This window comes from Pan paniscus, chromosome 2 (assembly GCF_029289425.2).
Source record: "Pan paniscus chromosome 2, NHGRI_mPanPan1-v2.0_pri, whole genome shotgun sequence".
Lineage (NCBI taxonomy): Eukaryota > Metazoa > Chordata > Mammalia > Primates > Hominidae > Pan > Pan paniscus.
Window position 1 is genome coordinate 136,187,190 of NC_085926.1, and position 21,473 is coordinate 136,208,662.

Here is a 21,473-nt window from a genome sequence, read left to right on the forward strand (position 1 = left end):
GGTCTTGAACTCCGAACCTAGTGATCCACCCACCTTGGCCTCCCACAGTGCTGGGATTACAGGCATGAGCCACCATGCCTGGCCAACTTTTTGTATTTTTAATAGAGACGGGGTTTTGCCATGTTGGCCAGGTTGACCTCAAACTCTTGACCTCAAGGGATCCACCTGCCTCGGCCTCCCAAAGTGCTGGGATTACAGGCTTGAGCCACCGCACCCAGCCTGTTCTCTATTTCAGAGTTTAGCCAACTGTTTCTTTAAGAGGCAAGGTATATATTTTAATTTTTGCAGGCTCTGGTCTCTAGCAGCTACTCCTCTGTGCTGTTCTAGCCTGGAAGCAACTATAGACAATACATAAGCAAGTAGATATGGCTGTCTTCCAATAAAAATTACCAAAAGAGACAGCAGACTGGATTTGGCCCAAACCATAATTTACCAGTCTCTGCTCTATTTCCTTGATTTCCAATTGTTCATATTAGTATATACACTAATATGCATACATTAATGGTGTGGGTGTGTGTGTGTGTGTGTAGTTTTTATCTGTTCCTTAGCTCACATATTCAATGAGTTGGCCCAATAATTGATTTCTTTTTTTTTTTTTTTTTTGATAGTCTCACTCTGTTGCCAGGCTGGAGTGCAGTGACGCGATATCGGCTCACTGCAACCTTTGGCTCCCAGGTTTAATAGATTCTCCTGCCTCAGCCTCCTGAGTAGCTGGGACTACAGGCATGCGCCACCACACCCAGCTAGTTTTTGTACTTTTAGTAGAGATGGGGTTTCACCATATTGGCCAGGATGGTCTCAATCTCTTGACCTCGTAATCCACCTGCTTTGGTCTCCCAGAGTGCTGGGGTTACAGGTGTGAGCCACCGCCCCGGCCTAATTGATTTCTTTAAGATTTGATTGCTTGTCTCCATAGGAATATTTACAGAGGGGTTTTATGAGCTTCAAAACAGAACTGTACCTCACTTTTTCATGCTGTTCAAGCCTGGGGATGCATGGGCGTATTCTAACACTACAAAAAGGGGAATTACTCACCTGTCTTGCTGACCTGGTCTATTCTGAGGGATCTTCCCTGGAATTCCCCTTTATATTCTGTTTTAGTGGGTAAGAGGGGGTAGCTGTTTTCTAGGAGAGTCTAAAAGTGTTTACCATTTCTCTTCCCCCCATGAATACCTTGGTTATGAAGCCTTATTAAAATTCTTATTCATAATAAGGATCATTTCCATTCCTTCCTCTTAAGCTGCTCTGGCCAACCCATAGGATTGAGTCTTCTTGGTAAGAAATGGTGGGGAGATGGAGAACAAGAGAGTAATAAGCTATGATTCTTCCATGTGCTGCCCCCGCTCCTACTTCTCAGCCAGGTTTTACCTGTGTTCCCTAGATTGGCCTCACCCTCCGCATTTTGGTTTTGTCTTAGTAAAGCCTGGCAGAGACTGGTTGGTGAGGATTGGATCACTACCACTGATGAATATCATTTTGCTGGCTTCCTCTTGGAAGGTGGGGTTGTTGTAAAGCTTGCTAAGGCTTTCTGTAATCACTTTAAGGAATTCGAGCAGAACTAGAAGGAATGTGGTGTTGTGAGTCTGGTGTTGCCACATTTGGATTGCATGTCAAGACAAGTGATGGAGAGGGAGAGAGAAAAGAATACTTGTAGGCTGGGCATGGTGGCTCATGCCTGTAATCCCAGCACTTTGGGAGGCCAGGGCGGGTGGATCATGAGGTCAGGAGTTCGAGACCAGCCTGGCCAACATGGTGAAATCCCGTCTCTACTAAAAATACAAAAAATAGCTGGGCGTGTGGCACACACTTGTAATCCCAGTTACTTGGGAGACTAAGGCAGGGAGCATTGCTTGAACCCAGGAGGCAGAGGTTGCGGTGAGCCCAGATGCACTCTAGCCTGGTGACAGAGTGAGACTCCATCTCAAAAAAAAAAAAAAAAAAAAAAAAAAAAAAAAAAAGAACACTCATTGTATTTAATTACCTTATCCTGTAGGCTCAGGTGGGGCTAGAATGTGGGGAAAGCAACGATAATTCACTTGGTTCTGATGTCATCTTGAACTTGGACTCCTAAAACATTGGCTGTCAACTCTTCCCCAAACTAATTACTCCTGTTAATTACACTTGGCATGCTCATGTCTGCCCCTTCATAAGATCTTTTCCACAAGAGACTAACCAAAAAGAGTGCAGATTCATTATTATTGATTTCCTTAGAGTATTGTTCCTACCAAGAAATTTAAGACAGGTTCACCATGTACCAGTGCTTATATACCAGATCACCAGAAATCTGACACCTTCTCCAGATCAGATCATGTCTGTCCCACTTCTTGGGCACATAAAGGCCTCCTCAACATGATCTAACTGCCCTGGAATAAATAGTTCCCCAGTGTTTGCTTAGCTATTGGACTATACAATTTATGTTTCATGTCTACTGTGTCTCAGAGGCAGCCTTTTCTGGTTTCACACCTCAGGAGTTACTCCCTAATAATCTAGTTACAGCAGTGTGATAATCTAGGAGAAATAAAACCACGCACGCTTTAGGATATTTTGGGGCTTGGGCCACTGCAAGAAAACAATCTCCTCAATTAGCTTAATTAGCTTGTCTTGCAAAGAAAAAGTTTAAAATTGGAGAAAATTATGTGAATCTGTATCCCAGCTTCACCTCTCATTCCTTTGAGGTATTCCTGACTGGGTTCCAGGACTGTGTCACTTCCTCCGGGAAGTTTTCCCTAACCCTTGCAGTATCTAACAAGTGCTCTTTCTTCATGCCTTCTCTATTCTCTGTTTACTTCAATCACAGTGAAATGTAATTGTTTGTGTGACAGCTTCAAAGTCAGGGAGTGTGTTTTTTTTTCCTGCTTCATCCTGATGCCCTGCAGAGGGCATACCCATAATAGTTACTTAGTAAATGGTTTGTTGAATTGCTAAACTTGGCACTGTTGGTATCCCTATCATAGTCCTTTCACCATTATCTTAATTTTTGCCTCCTGCTGGTCTGGCTTTGAGAATGGAACAGCTGACAAGAACAGTTTTTCCTTTGAGAAGACTGCAGTCACCAGTGCAGTGGTTGTCCTCAAGGTGTACTGTCCTGCCAGCTGGCACAGGCTTCCTCCAGTCTTCACATTAGACCAGCCTGGACTAAGTTGCTTCATACATTTTACTTCTTTTCTCTTCCCCTAACAGGGTTCAAAAAAGTTAAAAGGTCCTAAGTGCACATGGCTGGTGTAGCTGGTGGACAGGGTCTAGGCCTTCACCCAGAAGGTCATGAGCTTAGGAGCAAGCAGCAGGTGGAGGCCTAGGAAAGGGAGGCTTCCCTGGGAGGGGAGTTGCAACACCTACAGAGCTTCCACCAAAGAGACTACATTGTTGAAGGAACATTGTGGTTTGTCACAAGGGCTTCTCTTAGAAATGAGATTTTCAAGAAAAATAATAAGTTACATTTTCTCTTTGATTTGATAGTATGACCTATACAAAATAGCTGCCTTTGACCAGCTATGGCTTCCCATAGCTCAGGAAGAAACCACCAAAGTGCTGGGGTTCTCTTTTGCCTAAGGTGGATTTTGTTTGGGTGTGGTTACTGTTACTAGCAATGATGTCAGCAGATGAGAAATCAGGGCATTGAGAGTGGAACCTGTGAGAATCCATGTACCTTCAAGTGAAAAATTGCCCAAGCTCTTGAGACAGCTTGACTCTGGGACTTCAGAGCTTTCCTGACTGTTGGCCCTTTGTTCTTTTCCAGACACTGTGCATCTTAGCCAACATAGCGGATGGGACAACAGCAAAAGATCTTATTATGACCAATGATGATATCCTACAGAAAATCAAGTATTACATGGTGAGCCCTTGTCCCCTTTCACCGTAGGATTAGAATGCAGGGACTGTTGCGTTTTTAACTCAAAATAAATTGTGCAGAGATTTTAAAAGAGGAAAAGAATAGATTACTCCGTGACTCCTCAGATTCAAAGAACTCTCTTCCATCCTGAAGAAAAAGAAAAAACACCAACTCCTTGAAGCTTGTACCACTTGGTAATATTATTACCTGCCAGTCCACTCCCTGCCCTTGTCATCTACTGGTTGCCTCCCTCTTACTGAGTGAAGACCCGGGCTCTTGGCTTTCTCTCAGTGGCTTCCAGTTCCTGTCTTCCATCTCAAGGCTTCAGTCCCATGGTGGATGAACCCTCTAGCCCCCTGGCACCATAGTTCCTTTACCTGTTTGCTTCTAAACAATCTGCTACCTACTGCCATGGCCATGGCCATACCCTGCATCTGATCATCACCAGAGACTGCCCATTGCCAAAATGTAGGTATCAAAAAGCCCTCCACTTCTCATTCTGTCAACATCTCCTGACAAAATTCTAATCATGGAGGAAGCCTCCCCTTGTCACACCAATCTGTCTTCTCTATCCCTGCCATGTCAGAGTTAACAACTGCAGAGAAAGGCACAGAACCCCACATGGGCACAGCTCCTCCTGGTATCCTTCAGTGATTCTCTAGTGAAGCTGGCACCCTCATTCTCCATGAGAATATATTCTTACCTGCCCCTCATTCTTTAGACCTCACCTCTTCCCTCCCCCATTACAGTTAGTGATGACCTCAGCTTTTTGTCTTATTAAGAGAAGAGAAACTAAAATCCTTCAATGGCTCCTTGTTATACCTTGAATAAATTTCATATGCCCTTATGATGGCCTGTCAAGTCCTACGTGACCTAACCCATTCATATCCCCCAACTTATCTTATTCCTCTCTTCCTTTGTTCACTACACTGGCCACTTGAAGTTTCTCAAAAAGGCCACGTTCTTTCCTTCCTTGGGACCTTCACACATACTGGCTTCTCTGCCTGGAACACTTTTCTTCTCTCTGTTTCACCCTTCAAATCTCAGCTGAACTTATACTTTCTTACTGGACTCTTGCCCTCATAGATTATTCCTCATTACTGCATTTTGTTCACTTCCTTCAGAGCACTTAGCTCAGTTTTAGTGATATATGTTTGTGTGCCTACTGGGTGTCTTTACCACAGTGTAAGTTCCATGAGGGCAGGGACCATGTCGGCTTTGCGCACAATTGTATATCCACCATGGTGTCTGGCCCTTAGCATATGCTTGGTAAATACTTGTTGAATGAAAACCTTACCACTTCAACCAGGGATTCCCTTATCTTTCCAATACTAATCCACACTGTATCCATAATCACTTAAAAAGTTTTCCTTAACTTCTCATACCCATCGAGACATACCCATTTCTCTGTTATTCAAAGACAAAGCCAAACTTCTTTTTATTTTGAGACAGGGTCTCACTCTGTCACCCAGACTGGAGTGCAGTGACGCGATCTTGGCTCACCACAACTTCCACCTGTAGGTTCAAGCGATTCTCCTGCCTCAGCCTCCTGAGTAGCTGGGATTACAGGCGCGGCACTATTGCCCGGCTAATTTTTGTATTTTTAGAAGAGATGGGTTTTCACCATGTTGGCCAGGCTGGTCTCAAACTCCTGATCTCAAATGATCCACCTGCCTCGGCCTCCCAAAGTGCTGGGATTACAGGCATGAGCCACTGTGCCCAGCCTTCAAAGCCAGACTTCTTAAAAGCATCTTTTCTGTACATACTGCCTCCTTCTTTACCTCTAAAGTCATTCTTTAACCTGCTCTGTTTCACCTCTACCCCCATCATTCAACTGAAACTTAGGGCCACCAATGACTTCCATGATGCCAAATCCAAAGGATCCTTTTCTCTTTTCATCTTACCCCACTTACAGCAGACTTCAACCCAGCTGACTATTTCCTCCTCCTGGAAATATCCTTTTCTCTTGGCTTGCGTGACACCATACCTCCGTACTTATCTCTGGACCCTTTTCTCTTCTCTCCTACACGTGCTCTCCTGAGATCAGCAGATCACAACCTTCATTGTACAATAGGACCTCGTAGGGAGCTTTCAAAGATTACTGCTTTGTCTCCTCCCTCCCAAGATTCTTATTTAATAGATCTAGGGTTATAGTCTGGGCATCAGGATTTTTTTTTAAGATCACTGGGTGGTTCTTACGTACAGACAGAGTTGAGAACCATTGCCTTAGGAGAATCTCATCCACCCCCATAGCTTATACTGTCATCACTGTGCTGACAATACACTGTAATTTCCAAATGTGTTTCCCAGCCTAGACCTCTCTTCCAAACTCTGGACTTACATATCCTCCTGCCCTTTCAGCATCTCCATGTGGCTGTCTGATAGCATCTTGGAATCTATCTTGATTTCTCCAGCTCTGTCCCCTCATTCACTGAATTTATCAACAAGTCCTATCTGCCCTTCATCCAAAACTGATCTTGAATCCAATTACTCCTTTTCATCACCACTGCCCCCACCCTAGTCAGTCCAAGTCACAGCACCTTATGCCTGATTAACTATATAACAGTATCCTCCTTGACACTTCCTCACTGTCACTCCAATCCCTTCAGCCCAAGTGGTCTTCTAAAAATGTAAATCAGATCTTGTCCCTCCACTGTTTAAATCTTTCAGGGGCTTCCTCTCAACACAGAATGAAATCCAGAGTCCTTACTGTGGCCTACAAGTTCGCACAATTTGGCTACACCTACTTCTCTGAACAGACAGCTCCTTCTTACTTCAGACCTTTTCAGGAACTTTTTCTCCTGCTTGGAATTTCAAGCCCCTTGCTCTTTGCACATCTGGCACCTTCCTATTCTTTAAGTCTCTGTTTAAGTATTGCCACCCTCAAAGAGATCTGTTTTGTGCATTCCACCTAAATTAAGTTCCCACCCCTCCACCCTCCAATTTTCTCTATCCTCATAGTAATAATTTGTGTCCTCAAAAAATATTGAATGAATGATGAATAAACTTATGCATAGTAAATGCATATTTGTTATAGTATATACAAGCTCATTTATTCAACAAATATTGATTGATTGTCTGAGGCTGGGAGCAGATAAGTTTTATTCTGTTTTGTCTTAAGGGAGCCCAAACTGGACATCTCCTTAAAAGTGTTGGCAGTTAGAAGAAGAAAGAATCACTAGCCATAGAATTCTACTGGAGGAAGCCACATCCATTTCTTTGTCTCTGCTTAGTTGAAATATAGTCCTACATGAGAAGATAAGTCTGTCTTAGCCTTGAAAAAACCATTGAGCATATTTTGCCATTGATACTCCCTCAGATGTGCATAAATTATTTAAACATACTAGAAATTTTTTTTATTGACCAATAGGACAATCATCTATAAAGTTTATTTTATTATTGAGTCCTTTTTCATTCAGGTGAAAACACCCTATCCAAAGCAACCAGAAATGGTTGTACTTTCAGTACATAAAGCAAAATAAATAAGAATTGTATTTAGAAGAATAGGAGGCTCATCAGTGATAGTAAAGACATTTGAGAAATCAACTAGCGATTTCATCAAGTTTTGGGGGATATTCCTTTAGAAATAGGAGTAATTTAATTATTCCAGAAGCTGAAGGTATTATATAATGCTTCTTGTTTTCAGCAAGTTGTGTCAGAGGAGTAAACCATTTATAGATTGTGTGTGTGTGAAAGTCTAGGTGTTACAGAACTTCCTGACCATATATTCACTTTCTTCCCCAAAGGAATTATTGGGCCATTTGAATAAGATAACCAGTAGCTTAAGAGATAAATACCAAATGCACATCCACCCAGTGTATGTTGGCTGTTGGTGACCTGGAAACATAGCCTAAGTCAAAAGCATAGAATTGTCATATGACAGTGTTTCCTCATGCATGGATTGAATCATAAATTGCAAACTGTACCCATAGCCCTAGAGGTGTTTTGTTTGTCCAGCCAGATGGTTTTTTAAATTTGAATTTGAATGTCTTTTGGCAAGGCTTGTACTCCTCAATTTGCCAGATTCTCCACTGTCCCTTGTTATCTTTAGCCCAACCCTTTTACTCATTAGTGTTAACTTCATGGCCCCTCAAGACATTTGACTTTGAGGACTCTTCTTCAGACTTTTTTTTTTTTTTTTTTTTTTTTTTTTTTTTTGAGACGGAGTCTCGCTCTGTCACCCAGGCTGAGTGCAATGGCGCGATCTCGGCTCACTGCAACCTCTGCCTCCCAGGTTCAAGCGATTCTCCTGCCTCAGCCTCCCTAGTAGCTGAGATTACAGGCGCCCGCCACTACACCCGGCAAATTTTTGTATTTTTAGTAGAGACGGGGTTTCACTGTGTTAATCATCCTAGTCTCGAACACCTGACCTCAAACTTCCACCTGCCTTGGTCTCCCAAAGTGCTGGGATTACAGGCATGAGCCACCTCACCTGGCCCTGCTTCAGACTTTTAGGTTATAGGAATTGCCTATGGTAGGTCCCCCCAAAAAAAGATCTAAAATGAGATTACCACCATTTTGATTTTTTTTTTCTTTTTTTGTATTAATAGGGCCATTCACATGTTAAACTGCAGCTTGCAGCCATGTTTTGTATATCAAACCTCATATGGAATGAAGAGGAAGGTAAGAGATTGGTGAGATTTGTTTTGAAAAAAAATATGGGAAGAGTGTCTTGCACAGGGAAGCTAGCAGGTGCCCCTGAGTTCCTGGGCAGAGGCTCTGTTCTTGGACCGTCTGGCCCAAGCACCCTCCAGAGTTGCCCTGGTATGAGAATCAGTGGAACTAGCCCAAGTCAGCTGGGCAGTCAACACTGAGTGCCCCGTTGGAGCCAACTCTATACCAGATTCAAGGAGGGAGAGTGAGAAGTAAGTGACAGTCCCCGCCAGGAGAGAGCTGATGAGGAGGATGGTGAGATGCACTTGAAGAAGGTGAGAGGAGAGAGTGGGTGGGAGGATGAGCCTTTCGTTTTGAGCAGAGGAAGCACATATGAGGACTACAGGCAGATAAGCATGATGGAGAAGAAGGTGCATTTGTGAGAAATGAGAAGTGCAATGTGACCAGTGAAGCAGCTAGTCTATAAGGAGGCCTGTATAGATCAGAGGTTCTTTACTTTGGCTGCATATTAGAATCACCTGGGAATTTTTACACCAGGCCAATTAAATCAGAATCTCTCGGGGTGGGCTCCAGGCATAAGTGGTTCTTAAAGCTCCCCAGATGATTCCAATATATAGCCAAGGTAGCAAATACAGGAGAGCAGTGGGTCTCAAGCCTGGGTTGGCTGTATTAGAATCACCTGGGGAAGTTTTTAAAGTGCAGATTTCTGGGCCCCATCCCTAGAAATTCTGATTCACTGAGTCTAGAGAGAGCCAGTGTATGAGTGGTCACTGTGGGCTCTTCAGTGGGGAAGACTCCAGGGGATTACTCAGCAGCAGCACCCAAAACAAAGTGCAAGAAGGGAAACTGGATTCTGCCCACAGACCTAGATACCAAGTACCACTTGTGTACTGGGGAGACAAAGCCACGCTCAAGGAGATGTTAGTCTAGTTGGAAGATAGAACAGAATGATATGAAATTGGAAGTGCCAGCTGGGCTGAGAGGCAACAAAAAGTGCTGGGAGGACAGAGGAGGGTAGAAGACAATAGAAAGGGGAAGATAAGACCTGTTTAGAGTAGTAAGAGCCTGGCCTGGTCTGGCCAGGGCCATGGGTATGTCCTGAAAGAAGTGGTGAAGCTGGGAGTCAGTGGCAGAGGGCCTTGTACCAGGCTGAAGAATCTCACCTTGACCCTGTAGTCCATGGAGAAATCAGTCCAACTGCAGAACCCAGGATAGACTGCAGGCAGGATGGTCAGGAGGCAGAGAGATGAGTTAGAAGACTGTCAGAGAGTCCAAGCATGAGCGGGTCCAACTACATTGGGAGAGGGTAGAGGACAAGGGGTACAGGAGGAGTAGGGAGTGAAGGACACTGGTAAGGCTCTAGATTGTTAATTGTACATCAAAGAGAGCATTTGCCTGGGTCATGTCCCAATAACCTGGCTTTAATCGTTTAGGTTCACAAGAACGCCAGGATAAATTACGAGACATGGGCATCGTAGATATTCTACACAAACTGAGTCAGTCACCAGATTCAAACCTTTGTGACAAGTGAGTATGAATGTGAAAAGGCCTTGTTTTGGGCTGTGTTGGATTCTTTCGTGAAAGAGTTTGAATTGCTTGGTAATTAATGGCCATACTTTTTAAAATCTTTTAGATTCTTAGATTTTCTTCATAATTTTCTATGAGCCACTGTACGACATTTCAGTGAGCTTTAAACTAATGATTACCAAATTATTAAAGACTCTCATCTTATTGTGAATTCACGTGAGTCTGGGCCATCTTAGTGGATTGGATCCAGAGGCCATTTGCGTACATTCGCCTGATCATTAGAATAGACATGCATGTGGCATTTTGGAAAGCAGAAAAACCAGTAATGCAAACATTCATTAGCTCAAAACCTCACTGAACACCCCTTTTGTGCCAGGCTGGCCCAGCTCCTGCAGATACAAAAGCTACCACTAAGGAATCACTGTCCTCAAAGAGCTCATCATTTCCTGGTAGAGTCAAGAGTTATAATCAGATACTCAGCTAACCTCAAAATAGCCATAAATGCTCTTCCTAGCTGTGTGTTCTCCCTTGTAACAGCCTTCACTTTCCATTTCACCTTTGTATAATAACAAATCAGGGAACATCAGTACTTTGAGTCTCTAGACGCTTGAGCATGGCTTAGAAGCCCTTCAGCCCTTAATGGTCTGGCTCTGCCTTTCTCATCTTCCCTGCACCCACCATGTACACCCCATATCGCAGCCATACCTGTCCGCTTACAGTAGCACACCTTCGTGCATTTACACATTCTGTTCCATCTACTTTGCTATCCCAGTCTTCTCTCCTCTGAGTCCCCATTCATTCATCAGATATCTCTTTTGAATACCTGCCTTCTGCCAGGCATTGTTTTAGGCACTGGAGATATAATGGTGAATAAAATTGATGAAGTCTTTGCCCTCGTGTAACTTACATTCTAGGATAGAAGATAGATGATAAGCAAATGAATACGTAACACAGTATCAGGTGATGAGAGGTACCATGAAGAAAAATAAAGCAAGGTGAAGGAATGGAGAATCAAGAAAATTTATTTTAGGTTAGCCAGTAAAGATCTCTCTGAGGATGACATGATCAGAGACCTGAATGAAATAAGGAAGATTTCATCTGGGCAAATGCTTAGAGGAAGAGTATTACAGACAGGGGTGATAGTGGGTTCAAAGGCCCTGAAGCAGGAGTGAACTTGGTATGTTCAAGGAACAGCAAGAAGAACAGAGGGCTAATGAAAAATATTGAGAGGGAGAATGCTAATAGGTGGAAGAATCCAGACCATGAAGAGCCTTGTAGGTAAGGTAAGGACTTTGGCTTTTATTCAGAGTTTAATAGGAAATCATTGGAGACTGTTAAGGAGAGGAGACATTATCTGATTTGAATTCCTTTTTTCCTTTTCCTTTCGAGATGGAGTTTCACTCTTGTTGCCCAGGCTGGAGTGCAATGGTGTGATCTTGGCTCACTGAAACCTCTGCCTCCTGAGTTCAAGTGATTCTCCTGCCTCAGCCTCCCAGGTAGCTGGGATTACAGGCGCCTGCCACCACGTCCAGCTAATTTTTTTGTATTTTTAGTAGAGACAGGGTTTTACCATGTTGGCCAGGCTGGTCTCAAACTTCTGACCTCAGATCATCCACCCACCTCGGCTTCCCAAAGTGCTGGGATGACAGGCGTGAGCCACCACGCCGGGCCCTGATTTGAATTTTTAAAAGATCACTCTGGTGACTTACAGAGAACCATCTGTAGGAGGGCAAGAATGGAGGCACAGAGACCAGTTAAAGGCCATTGTAATAATGTCGGTAAGGGAGGGGGGGATTAGTATTGGAAGTATTGAGAAGTGGTTGGATTCAGGATTTAATCTGAAGATAAGCACCAACGGGACTTACTCACAGATTCAGTATAGGATGTTAAAGAGAGGAAAGGAAAATGTCTAGGGTTTTAGCCTGAGCAACTGGACAGAGGGTGTTGCCATATACCAAGATGGTGAGGAATATAGAAGTGGGTTGTGGTAGGGAGCATCAAGAGTTCTTGTTTGGGTATGCCAGCGTTAAGATGCATATTAGATACCCAAGGGACTTGGAAGAGCAGGGCTGTAAATCTGAATGGTATTTAAAGCCATGGAGCTGGATGAAGTCTCTTAGAGCAAGTAAAAAGAGAGAAAGGAGGACTAAGGACCAAGATCTAGAGTCCCTCCGGCATTTAGGCAGTGATGAGAAAGATGCAGCAAAGGAGCAGAAGGAACAGCTAGTGAGGCAGGCAGAGACTCAGGCGCATAAGGTGTCCAGAAAACAAAGGAAAAAGATGCCTGGACGGTGGCCGTTTATCCTTCAAAACTCATATCAGGTTGCTATGTCCTCCAAAAAGCCTTGCCTGACCCACTCTCCACCCTCCCCTCCAGGCTTTGCCAGGGATGCCTTTTGTGCTCCTGTAGCATCTGTAGAACACGTCACACTGTGTCTTGGCTGTCAGGTTGTCTGCTCCACTGAAGGGGAGAGGAACTTAACTAACTCCTCTGAAGTAAATGGCTCTTCCAGATTGTGAAGCACACAGGACAGGCTGGGCCTCTGCTTCCCCGAAGCTTACCATCCTGTAGGCTAAAGAAGAATAACTAGGCTGGGCGCAGTGGCTCACGCCTGTAATCCCAGCACTTTGGGAGGCCGAGGTAAGCGGATTATGAGGTCAGGAGTTCGAGACCAGCCTGGCCAACATAGTGAAACCCCGTCTCTACTAAACTCCAAAAATTAGCAGGGCATGGTAGTACGTGCCTGTAGTCCCAGCTACTCGGGAGGCTGAGGCAGGAGGATCACTTGAACCCAGGAGGCAGAGATCGTGGTGAGCCGAGATTGCACCAGTGCACTCCAGCCTAGGCAACAGAGCGAGACTGTCTCAAAAAAAAAAAAAAAAGAAAAGAAAAGAAAAAGAGGAAGAAGAACTAAAAAACTGCAGCCCAAGGCTGCTGGTCAGATGAGTGTACCATCAAAGTCAAGTCCATCCACATGCTGAAGGCTGGATCTGAGCTTGTACCTTGAGGACCGGAACCTCCACCTCCACAGCTGCTGGCATAAACGGTGGGCTCTGTCAGCCCATCTTTTCTGCCTGAGAGCCAGGTTGTTCACTGGGGGTTTTATCTCATATTTATTCAGAAGTAAAAACAGATTTTACTTAAAATCATCTCAGGGATGACATAGGATGGTAAGATAGGCCTCACCAGCATCAAGTGGGATAGGTTTAGCCTGCTTGCTTAGACCACTCTGGTGCTGTTTTCACATAAGTTTTTAGCTCTTCTTAAACGTAAACCGTAAAATAATAGAATCAAGGTCTGAGCTACCCAACCTGAGTCCATCTAAGAAAGAGTGATCTTGCCTCCAAAACCATTCTTCTAGAAAGACTCCTTAGATAATGACAGTAGAAAGACAATAAAGGTACAGTCTCTGAGACCCAAAATAATCAAACCTAGCCAACCTCTGAATAAGATCCAGAAGGAGTTTGAATTTGGCAGATTTAAAGAGCAATACAGAATTTCAATCAAGACCCTCAGTAAAGTACAGTAAGGTCTATCACCTGAAGAATATATCTCTCAGGTTCCTTTTGTCGTTAAGACTTTGATCCTTTGACTTTCAGATGCTTACAGATGAGAAGCTATTGCTAACCAGCCCTCTCCACCCAGGCTTGGAGGGCTTCAGGGTTGCAGGGTCCCAGAGCTCCCGCCTCCATCAGAACTGCTCTTCTCAGCCTCTTTAAGTATTTGGGGAGTCAGGTGGATGGTCTGTGGCATCATTCATAAACTTGTTTCTGAAAATGTCCTTGTAGAACCCTACTTGCTCATAACTTGGAGATAATCTTTCTAGAGCTTTCTGTTCTGATGGATTGGACTATTCACAATATCATCTTTAGAGTCTTATATAATTGCAAGAATACACCTTAGTATACCACTTAGAAAACTGTTGTGTCCATTACTGCAGAAACTGCACTTGAATCCAGCTTATTGTATGCATAGTCTACTTGGTATTAGTTTGATCAGCTATTGTACCTGAACATTGTAGACTTTCTTTCCATAGCTTAGAAGAGACCATTGCTGAAACCTGACTTCCTAACTCCCACGATTACAGCCTCTTTAGAAACTTTACCATGTTTATGATAGGAATAGTAAAGGAGGCCTCCTTGGGCCCACCTCAAAGAAGGCCACTTTTACAAGGATCAGGATAGATTAAGTCACTGTTCACATTATTTTTTGGTTTGTTTTTGGGTTTTTTTGTTTGTTTTTTGTTCTTTTTTTTTTTTTGAGATGGAGTTTCACTCTTGTCGCACAGGCTGGAGTGCAATGGCACAATCTCAGCTCACTGCAACCTCCACCCACCAGGTTCAGGCCATTCTCCTGGCTCAGCCTCCGAAGTGGTTGGGATTACAGGTGCCTGCTACCACACTCGGCTAATTTTTGTATTTTTGGTAGAAACAGGGTTTCACCGTGTTGGCCAGGCTGGTCTTGAATTCCTGACCTCAGGTGATCCGCCCTCCTCAGCCTCCCAAAGTGCTGGAATTACAGGTGTGAGCCACAGCAACCGGCCTACATTCTATCTTTTCCTTTCCACCTGGCCACCTTCTTCCCCCATCACCGTAACAACACACATCTCACATTGATCAGTTATGGTGTCATCAGGTGTGATGAGAAGAACAAGATGAAATTGTAGCCTTCTTCCACGGTTCTGAGGCATGTGAAGCATAAGACAGCCTCATCCCATGGGCTCTTGGCCCCTTCCATGCACCTTCTAATCACCTCAACACCATTTCCTTGGTCAGTTTTCTTATTTGCTTCCCAGAACCCTAAGTGTTCTCCCTAGTGTTGTGCCTCACTGCATAAAACCTACATGGCAGTAAGAAAAAGTAAAGAATGTAAGACCTATCACAACTATATGCCAGTGACAAAAGAAAACATAGAATGTCAGCACATACCAGGGACTGTGGAATGTCACTGAGCTGCAGCAGGTTTAAGTGCAGGAACAGCCCTCTGAGAGAGCAACAGGAAGAAGAATATAGCCAGAGTAGATTTCAGGTGTCTACCCACTGCAGATCTCTTCCACTTAAGGTAGGTGCCCACCTGGGCTCACCCCAATTCCCTCTGGAGATTTACTTTTTTAGACTTCCCCAGCTATCATCATTGAATCATAGGGCTTTTTACCCCAATTACAATTCTGAGATGATGGCTAACAGGAATTTTGTGATTTCAGGGCAAAGATGGCACTGCAGCAGTACCTGGCATGATGGGAGTGCCCCTGGGCACCTGTGAGCATCCCACCTCCTTGTTTAAGGAAGTACAGGAACCAGCCTCATTTGATTCCTTCTATTTGCACAAGTCACCTTGGACTGCAGGGAGCTGTTTTGCAAAAGCAGTTTAGTAGGCTTAGATCTCAAATTCATCTTGAGAACATTTTTTTGAGGTAGTCATTTCCTCAGAAGACTCTTGTGTTTTGTTTTGGTTTTTTTTTCTGAGCTACTCGGACTCTTTATTAGAACAATCAATCATTTTCCTTTGGACCTACAATTTTTGCCTATGCTGCAGCCACTTTGTGAGTGAGAATGAATATGTCTGTGTGAACACACAGGCATGCGTGTGTATGTGCACGTACATGGGCCAGAATGAATGGATGTGTGTGTGTGAGGGATACCTCAGATTTTTCTTTTCTTATTTTGTGTGAAAATCTCTTTTCTACAGATTTTCCAGGGTTTAAGCATTGCTTGCTGTATAAAAAACTTTACTGAATTATATACAGTTTGAATGAAATGTTATTTTAAAAACAAAACAATTGTTAAGTGTTCCATAAAGGTTATGTTGAATTTTGGTCAGATGAATATTTGTAAGTAAAAAATATATGCATTTCTGAACCTCAACTTACATAGATTTTCTTTATATAAAAAAAAAGAAAAAAAAAGAAAAAGTTGGCTATAGTTGGCCTGATTAACAGGCACTATACATGGTGCTGTGCAAAATAGTAAGCTAGCATCTTACTGCCGTCAATATTAGCAGGTACAGAGCCTTTTTTCATCCTAATTCAGTAAGTTCTCAGGCTTCCAAGTCAAATGGAGGAGTAAAGTGAGGCAACAGATTCACCATAGGCTTTTTGAAGCATCAAAGGGAAATATAACTACTGATAGTGAAAGCCCAGCCATGACCCAGATGGGCTTACCCTTGACAGGAACTGGGGACCAAGAGCCTCCCAATTGCCCTAACTCCTGTCATTGGTATTAGCAATATCTGGCCAGATTTAGAACCAGTCATGGAAACTTGTGCTCAAACTAAAAGTAGGTCATCACTTCCCAGAAACAGAACACCTTGTGCTTCCTGAAACAGCATATATCACTGTGAAACTAAAGAATATTCTACAGACACCCCTGTAGAAAGAAACAAAGAACAGGATAGTTTAGAAAGCTTTCTCCTAGCTGTATTCAGCAAATTTCATACTAGTTGCTCAGGATTGCTAGTTGGTATGCTTTTGTAAAACGAGATTGAAATTTAATAAAAGATGCAACTAAAATCTTTTCCTGCATGAAGCTAAAAGCACTCAAGTTGAGAGAGGGGCAAGGGAATCTCCCCAGGATGACTGAAGATGACTTCTTTTTACAGCAAGTACTGTTAGCCTTTCTGCACCCCTTAGCTTGGCCCCTGCTCCAACTTCTGGGTCAGCAGCAAGGTGAACTCAACAGAAGTTGCTCTTGACTGTTTGAAGGTAGAAGCAGCCTGCCTTTTCTCTTTGCTAAAAGAAGGTCAAAGGCTTCGCAACCAGGATGCAAGGTCTGCGGTCCAGAAGCTTGCGGTGAGTGTGTGCCACTGATGGAGCCCCAAGCCCACCCACCAGCCACTCCTGTTGGGGTTGCTCACACTGCAGCTGCCCTATCACCACCCTGCACGTTCCTTGGAAGATTTAAATGTTTGGTTGCAAATGAATGTTTTAAAAATGTATTTAATGCAATTTTTCCTGCTCTCAACATGACCACCCAAGATTCAAACACAGAGACTTCCAAGTTATTATTTTTTCAGAACATCACTGATTTTAAAATCTGTCACAACAGGACTTGGTTTTGTGCAGATATCAGAGTGCTAATGTGAGAAACCCAGTTAAAAGAAAACTTAGTTTATTGGGAAGAAAGCCTTAGGCCCACTCGTTTCTAGAACTGTGAAAATATCCTTGGTTGGCATTTTTAACACAAAACACTATAGTGTTGGTATTAAATAGTACCAGGTAAATATAAAGAAACCAATAATGAATTGCTGAGACAATCTTGAACCCAAATAGCATTAGAAAGCTGAAGGCCCAATGAAATAACACTTTCACACTTAAACTCTGTGGATAAATTTTGCCTGTGGGTATAAACAGATGGTCAAATTAAAAATGCTTTACTGTAATTAACTTTTCTGATTTGAATGAAGGGAAATGTATTTATTGAAACAAAGCTGTTTGCTGCTTTATGCAGGTGCAGTGTTCAGTCAGCAAGGAAGTGGGAAGAGTGGACATGGTATTGTGTCTACACCCAAGTTCTTAACTAAGCTTCTCGCTCTAATACTGCATTCTGTTTCTCCTTTTGTGCCCTGATTGTAATCCAAAATTTATGAACTAGAAAAGAATGTCCAATTTAATAAGTTGCATTTTTTTTTCTTTAAGCACTTTATTCAGAACAATACATGTTCTTCTGGTAGTGTTTGGAAAATATGATTTTAACACATGCTAATAAAAGCCAAGAAAAATCATGGCAACTTCTAAAAAGGAGTCTGTTTTCCAAATGTCTAGAACATTAGGAAGCATCAGAAGATAATGTGTACACGCTTTTGGAACCTGTGATTCTTGGTAAATGAAGGGCTGGGAAGTGGCTTTGCATTTCAGAGTGGGACCCAGTGCCTTAAGGTAAGTGTGGCTCCCAGAGGCATCTGCAGCAGTCTGGGGACCCCTCTCTTTTTGGCCTCCTTCTGAAGGCCAGCAGACCCTTCACAGGTGGCCACTTCCAGCCACAAGATATCCCATCCCCAATGTCATGTCCACCCCTCCATCCTCTTCTCCTTAGGTATGCCCCATCTCCACTGCCACCAGCTGCACAGTATGCAAGAGCTTGCTATCCCTCTGCAAGGACACACAGGTGCTCTTCGTCTACTACGCACTGCCACCTTTTCCCATCTCTGAATTGTAGGCACATCTCCTATCTCAAGGCCTCACTGGAAACAAAGCCAAGGACACCTGCGCCAGAGTGGCGGGAGGATGATGAGGTGGCTAGCAAGAGAGGGAATAATCATGGTGGGAACCTCTGAGAGGACCCAAGGTAAGGCGAAGAGAGTAGGAGCAGGGCCAAGCAGGCCCCTGTTCCCATAACTACCACAGGAAAACTTGGAAGTGAGGCCTAAGGAGGGAAGGGGGACTCCCACCCCAGATCTTGATGGAGGGCTGACAGAACGGTTCCAATTTCTTGCCACCTGGGATAGGAACTGGTGCTGTCCCCATCCTGCCCCTTGCCTGTTTACTGGGCAGAGAGGCACATGTTTATTTCCAGCATGAGAGAAGGTCCAGGATCTGGCTTTAGGGAAGGCTGAGGGAACCCCCCAAGGGCCACTGAGTGGACTACTACGCCACCTTTTCTCTATCTCTGCAGCCCCTGGCTCCTGGCTTTGGCAAGCAATCTGCCCTCAGGCTGAGTGGAGGTCCAGAGCCAGTCCTTAAATAAAACCACCCTCCTTGACTTCATGGAGCCCAGCCTGCCCTCCTCCTTGTCAGGCACTCACACCCAGGAGCCGAGGGATCTTAAAGCCAAAAACAGCACCCATCCTTTACTTCCATATTTGTTTCTGTTGTGTGAAACCAGGCCTAGGGTCTCCGCCAATGAGTTCCATCCTCTGGGAGTGGGCTGATATTTGAGCCACTCTCGGGAACCCCCTTAAACCCCATTCCCCTGTTCCTTATGCCATGAAACTTGTGGACTCTTAGAGATGCCCTGCAATGCTGAACCCACAGCATCCCTGAGTCATCAGTAATGGGAGGAAGGGGCATGTCACCATTCCTCCCACTCCTGCCCCATCACCTAGTGCCCCACTTGCTTTCCCACTGCCCTGCCCAGCTACTTCATCCATCACTGACACAAGAACACTCCCCGCCGACAGGCTCGGTTCCCCAACCTCATTTTCCCCTCTCTCCCCTGCTTTGGGAGGTCCTGGTGGCTCCATCTCTCATCTCACCAATGTTGGAAGATCCTTGGCTTCTCAGATTCTGGGGAGATCAGATGGCTGTCAGCTGGGTGCACCCCCTCCAAGTAGCTCATTCAGAGCCACACACACCTGTGGTGTGGAAGCCCAGGCATAGGGCTTCTCCAAGTCGTTTGCCACTCGTGAAGTGGGCACAGACCATATGGGCCCCACTCTTGAGCCCACTCCCAAAGGGAAGAGCACAGCCCCATGGTGGGCTGTGAGTCTGGGGATCTGGAATAGTGCATCCAGCTTCCTGACAGGTCCTGTCAGTGAGGGCTCTGTTGGACACATTGAGGTCCTGTACAGGTTCCGATGAGCACTGTGGACATGTGTGTTTCCATCCAGGGGTGGCACGAGGTCCTGGGAAGCACAGTGGCCTTAAACAGTAGGGCCTACCGAAGGTCACTGGTCTTGGTTCCCAACTGTGGGGACTGACTTATCCGTGTGTCCCCTGAGCACAGACTGTGTTGTGGTAGGCTGACGAAGTGTGATGCACCCACGAAAATGTCCTCTGGGAGCTAACTGCCCATTTAAAGAACTTCAAGTCATGGACAAAACCAGCAAGGAGGAAGACGCTGGCATTTGCTTCGTGGTGTAGAAGAACTTGGCCTTCTCCTCAGATAGGAAAAAGTATGCCGGCACTTGGCAAATTTACAAATAAAGTTGTTAGAGGGGGTGGCATTGTGTGCTGATAATTCCCAAGTGGTCATAATAGCTACTTTTTACTGAAATCCTGTGTCCCTCAAGGGAAGAACTGCAGAGGGATGGCTAAGCCAGGCAATTCAGTGGGAGCTGAAGGCAACCTGGCCCCACTAGGAGCTCTCAGCTTTTAAATTTAGGTGTCAGCCAGAATCAGAAGCCAGAGAAATGGGGGAGGGATGCGTCAAGAAAATCAGATGAACCCTGGTTCCAAATTTAATGTCTGAGCATTGCTTTATGAACATGCCCTGGTAATGGAGAACTGCAGATGGGGAAATCTGGCAGCATTAAATGACTGTTGGTGTGAATTGGGCAGGCAGTGTGAGGAAGCATTTGGAGCCTATTTATATCTGCCTCGGCATCAGTGTGCCTGGAAGTGTCATAGCCAATCTTGCTGCACTGTTTTCAAGCTCATGGTTACCAAATTAAGTTCTAAAATTGTTTAATTCATAAGGTAGATTTATTGTTGGGGAAACACCATCTCATATAACCCAGTATCCTCTGAGATGACACTTATATCTCACAACAGGATGTAATAACTGATGTTCAATTATTTTGTAAAATCCCAAAGACAGAAAAAAAAAACTGCATTCTACATACTGTTTAATAAGGCAGAAAAGTATATACTATTCTCTTTCTTTACTTTTTTTTTTTTTTATTATTAAGATGGAGTCTCACTCTGTCACCCAGGCTGGAATGCAGTGGCATGATCTCGGCTTACTGCAACCTTCACCTCCCCGGTTCAAGCGATTCTCATGCCTAAGCCACCCGAGTAGCTGGATGACAGGTGCACACCACCACGCCCGGCTAATTTTTTGTATTTTTAGTAGAGACGGGGTTTCACCATGTTGGCCAGGCTGGTGTCAAACTCCTGATCTCAGGTGATCCACCTGCCTCGGCCTCCCAAAGTGCTGGGATTACAGGTGTGAGCCACTGCGCCCAGCCATATTATTTTCATTGTCTACAAAAGACAGCTAAACCAAAAAGTATTGGTACTCAAAAGAGTAAGTTCCGATTCCGGAGGTCTGTTTTGTGCAGTAGACCCCTGGTCACGTGCTCTGGAAGAGTAGCACAGCCATCTCAATCCACATCCTCAGGAAAGCAAAGTGCCTCAGTGGGCCCCGCTGTTGCTTCAGCCTCACCGCCTGTGGGATGACAGATGTTTGGTAGGACTCCTGAAACAGCCCTGTCCCAGACCTTCTGTCCCACCCACCATCCACAAAGAAATGGGAAGTTAAAGGTCAGAGCAGGAGGGTCAGCAAAGAAGTCCTGATATGTGTTAGGGACCAGGAATTAAATAAATTAGAATGGATAACATTGAGCATTTAATTTGTGTCAGATGCCAGATCAAGAGCTTTACATCCTGTCTTTCATCTTCACAACAGCTCTATGATGATGATTTTTATTATGAAGTTATTTGTGGTTATGACGAGTCTATCATTATCTCCATTTCACAGATGAGGAAACTGAGACCCAGAAAAGGTAAGTAACTTTTCAGAGGCTCTTCAGCTGGGGAATAGTGGAGTCAGGATTCAAACCCGGGATTGTCTATCACCTTGACTCCTGCCTTTTTTTAGCAGGAATAGTGCTAAGTACAGTGGAGGC

At 44.3% G+C, this 21,473-nt stretch overlaps 2 protein-coding genes across 16 annotated transcripts in view; one reads left to right on the plus strand and one right to left on the minus strand.

Annotated features, from left to right (window-relative positions):
- The window catches only part of ARMC8 (armadillo repeat containing 8), a 112,826-nt gene extending 95,136 nt beyond the window's left edge, over positions 1-17,690 (plus strand). For all 5 annotated transcript variants that reach the window (XM_063602951.1, XM_034957456.3, XM_014344389.5 and 2 more), the window contains 4 exons: positions 3,737-3,832; positions 8,380-8,452; positions 9,877-9,970; positions 15,175-17,690. In XM_063602951.1, the coding sequence (XP_063459021.1) occupies positions 3,737-3,832; positions 8,380-8,452; positions 9,877-9,970; positions 15,175-15,208 (297 nt within the window). In that variant the 3' untranslated portion in view covers positions 15,209-17,690. The remainder of the gene's footprint in view (positions 1-3,736; positions 3,833-8,379; positions 8,453-9,876; positions 9,971-15,174) is intronic.
- Positions 1-21,473, minus strand: part of NME9 (NME/NM23 family member 9) — a 59,507-nt gene that overhangs the window by 4,956 nt on the left and 33,078 nt on the right. For 10 of the 11 annotated variants that reach the window (XM_055110524.2, XM_034957465.3, XM_055110523.2 and 7 more), the window contains one exon: positions 20,307-21,013. The exons of the other annotated variant lie outside the window; for it this stretch is intronic. In XM_055110524.2, coding sequence (XP_054966499.1) covers positions 20,949-21,013 — 65 coding nt within the window. In that variant the 3' untranslated portion in view covers positions 20,307-20,948. Of the gene's footprint in view, positions 1-20,306; positions 21,014-21,473 lie in introns of those variants that run through there. 11 annotated transcript variants of the gene reach the window in all.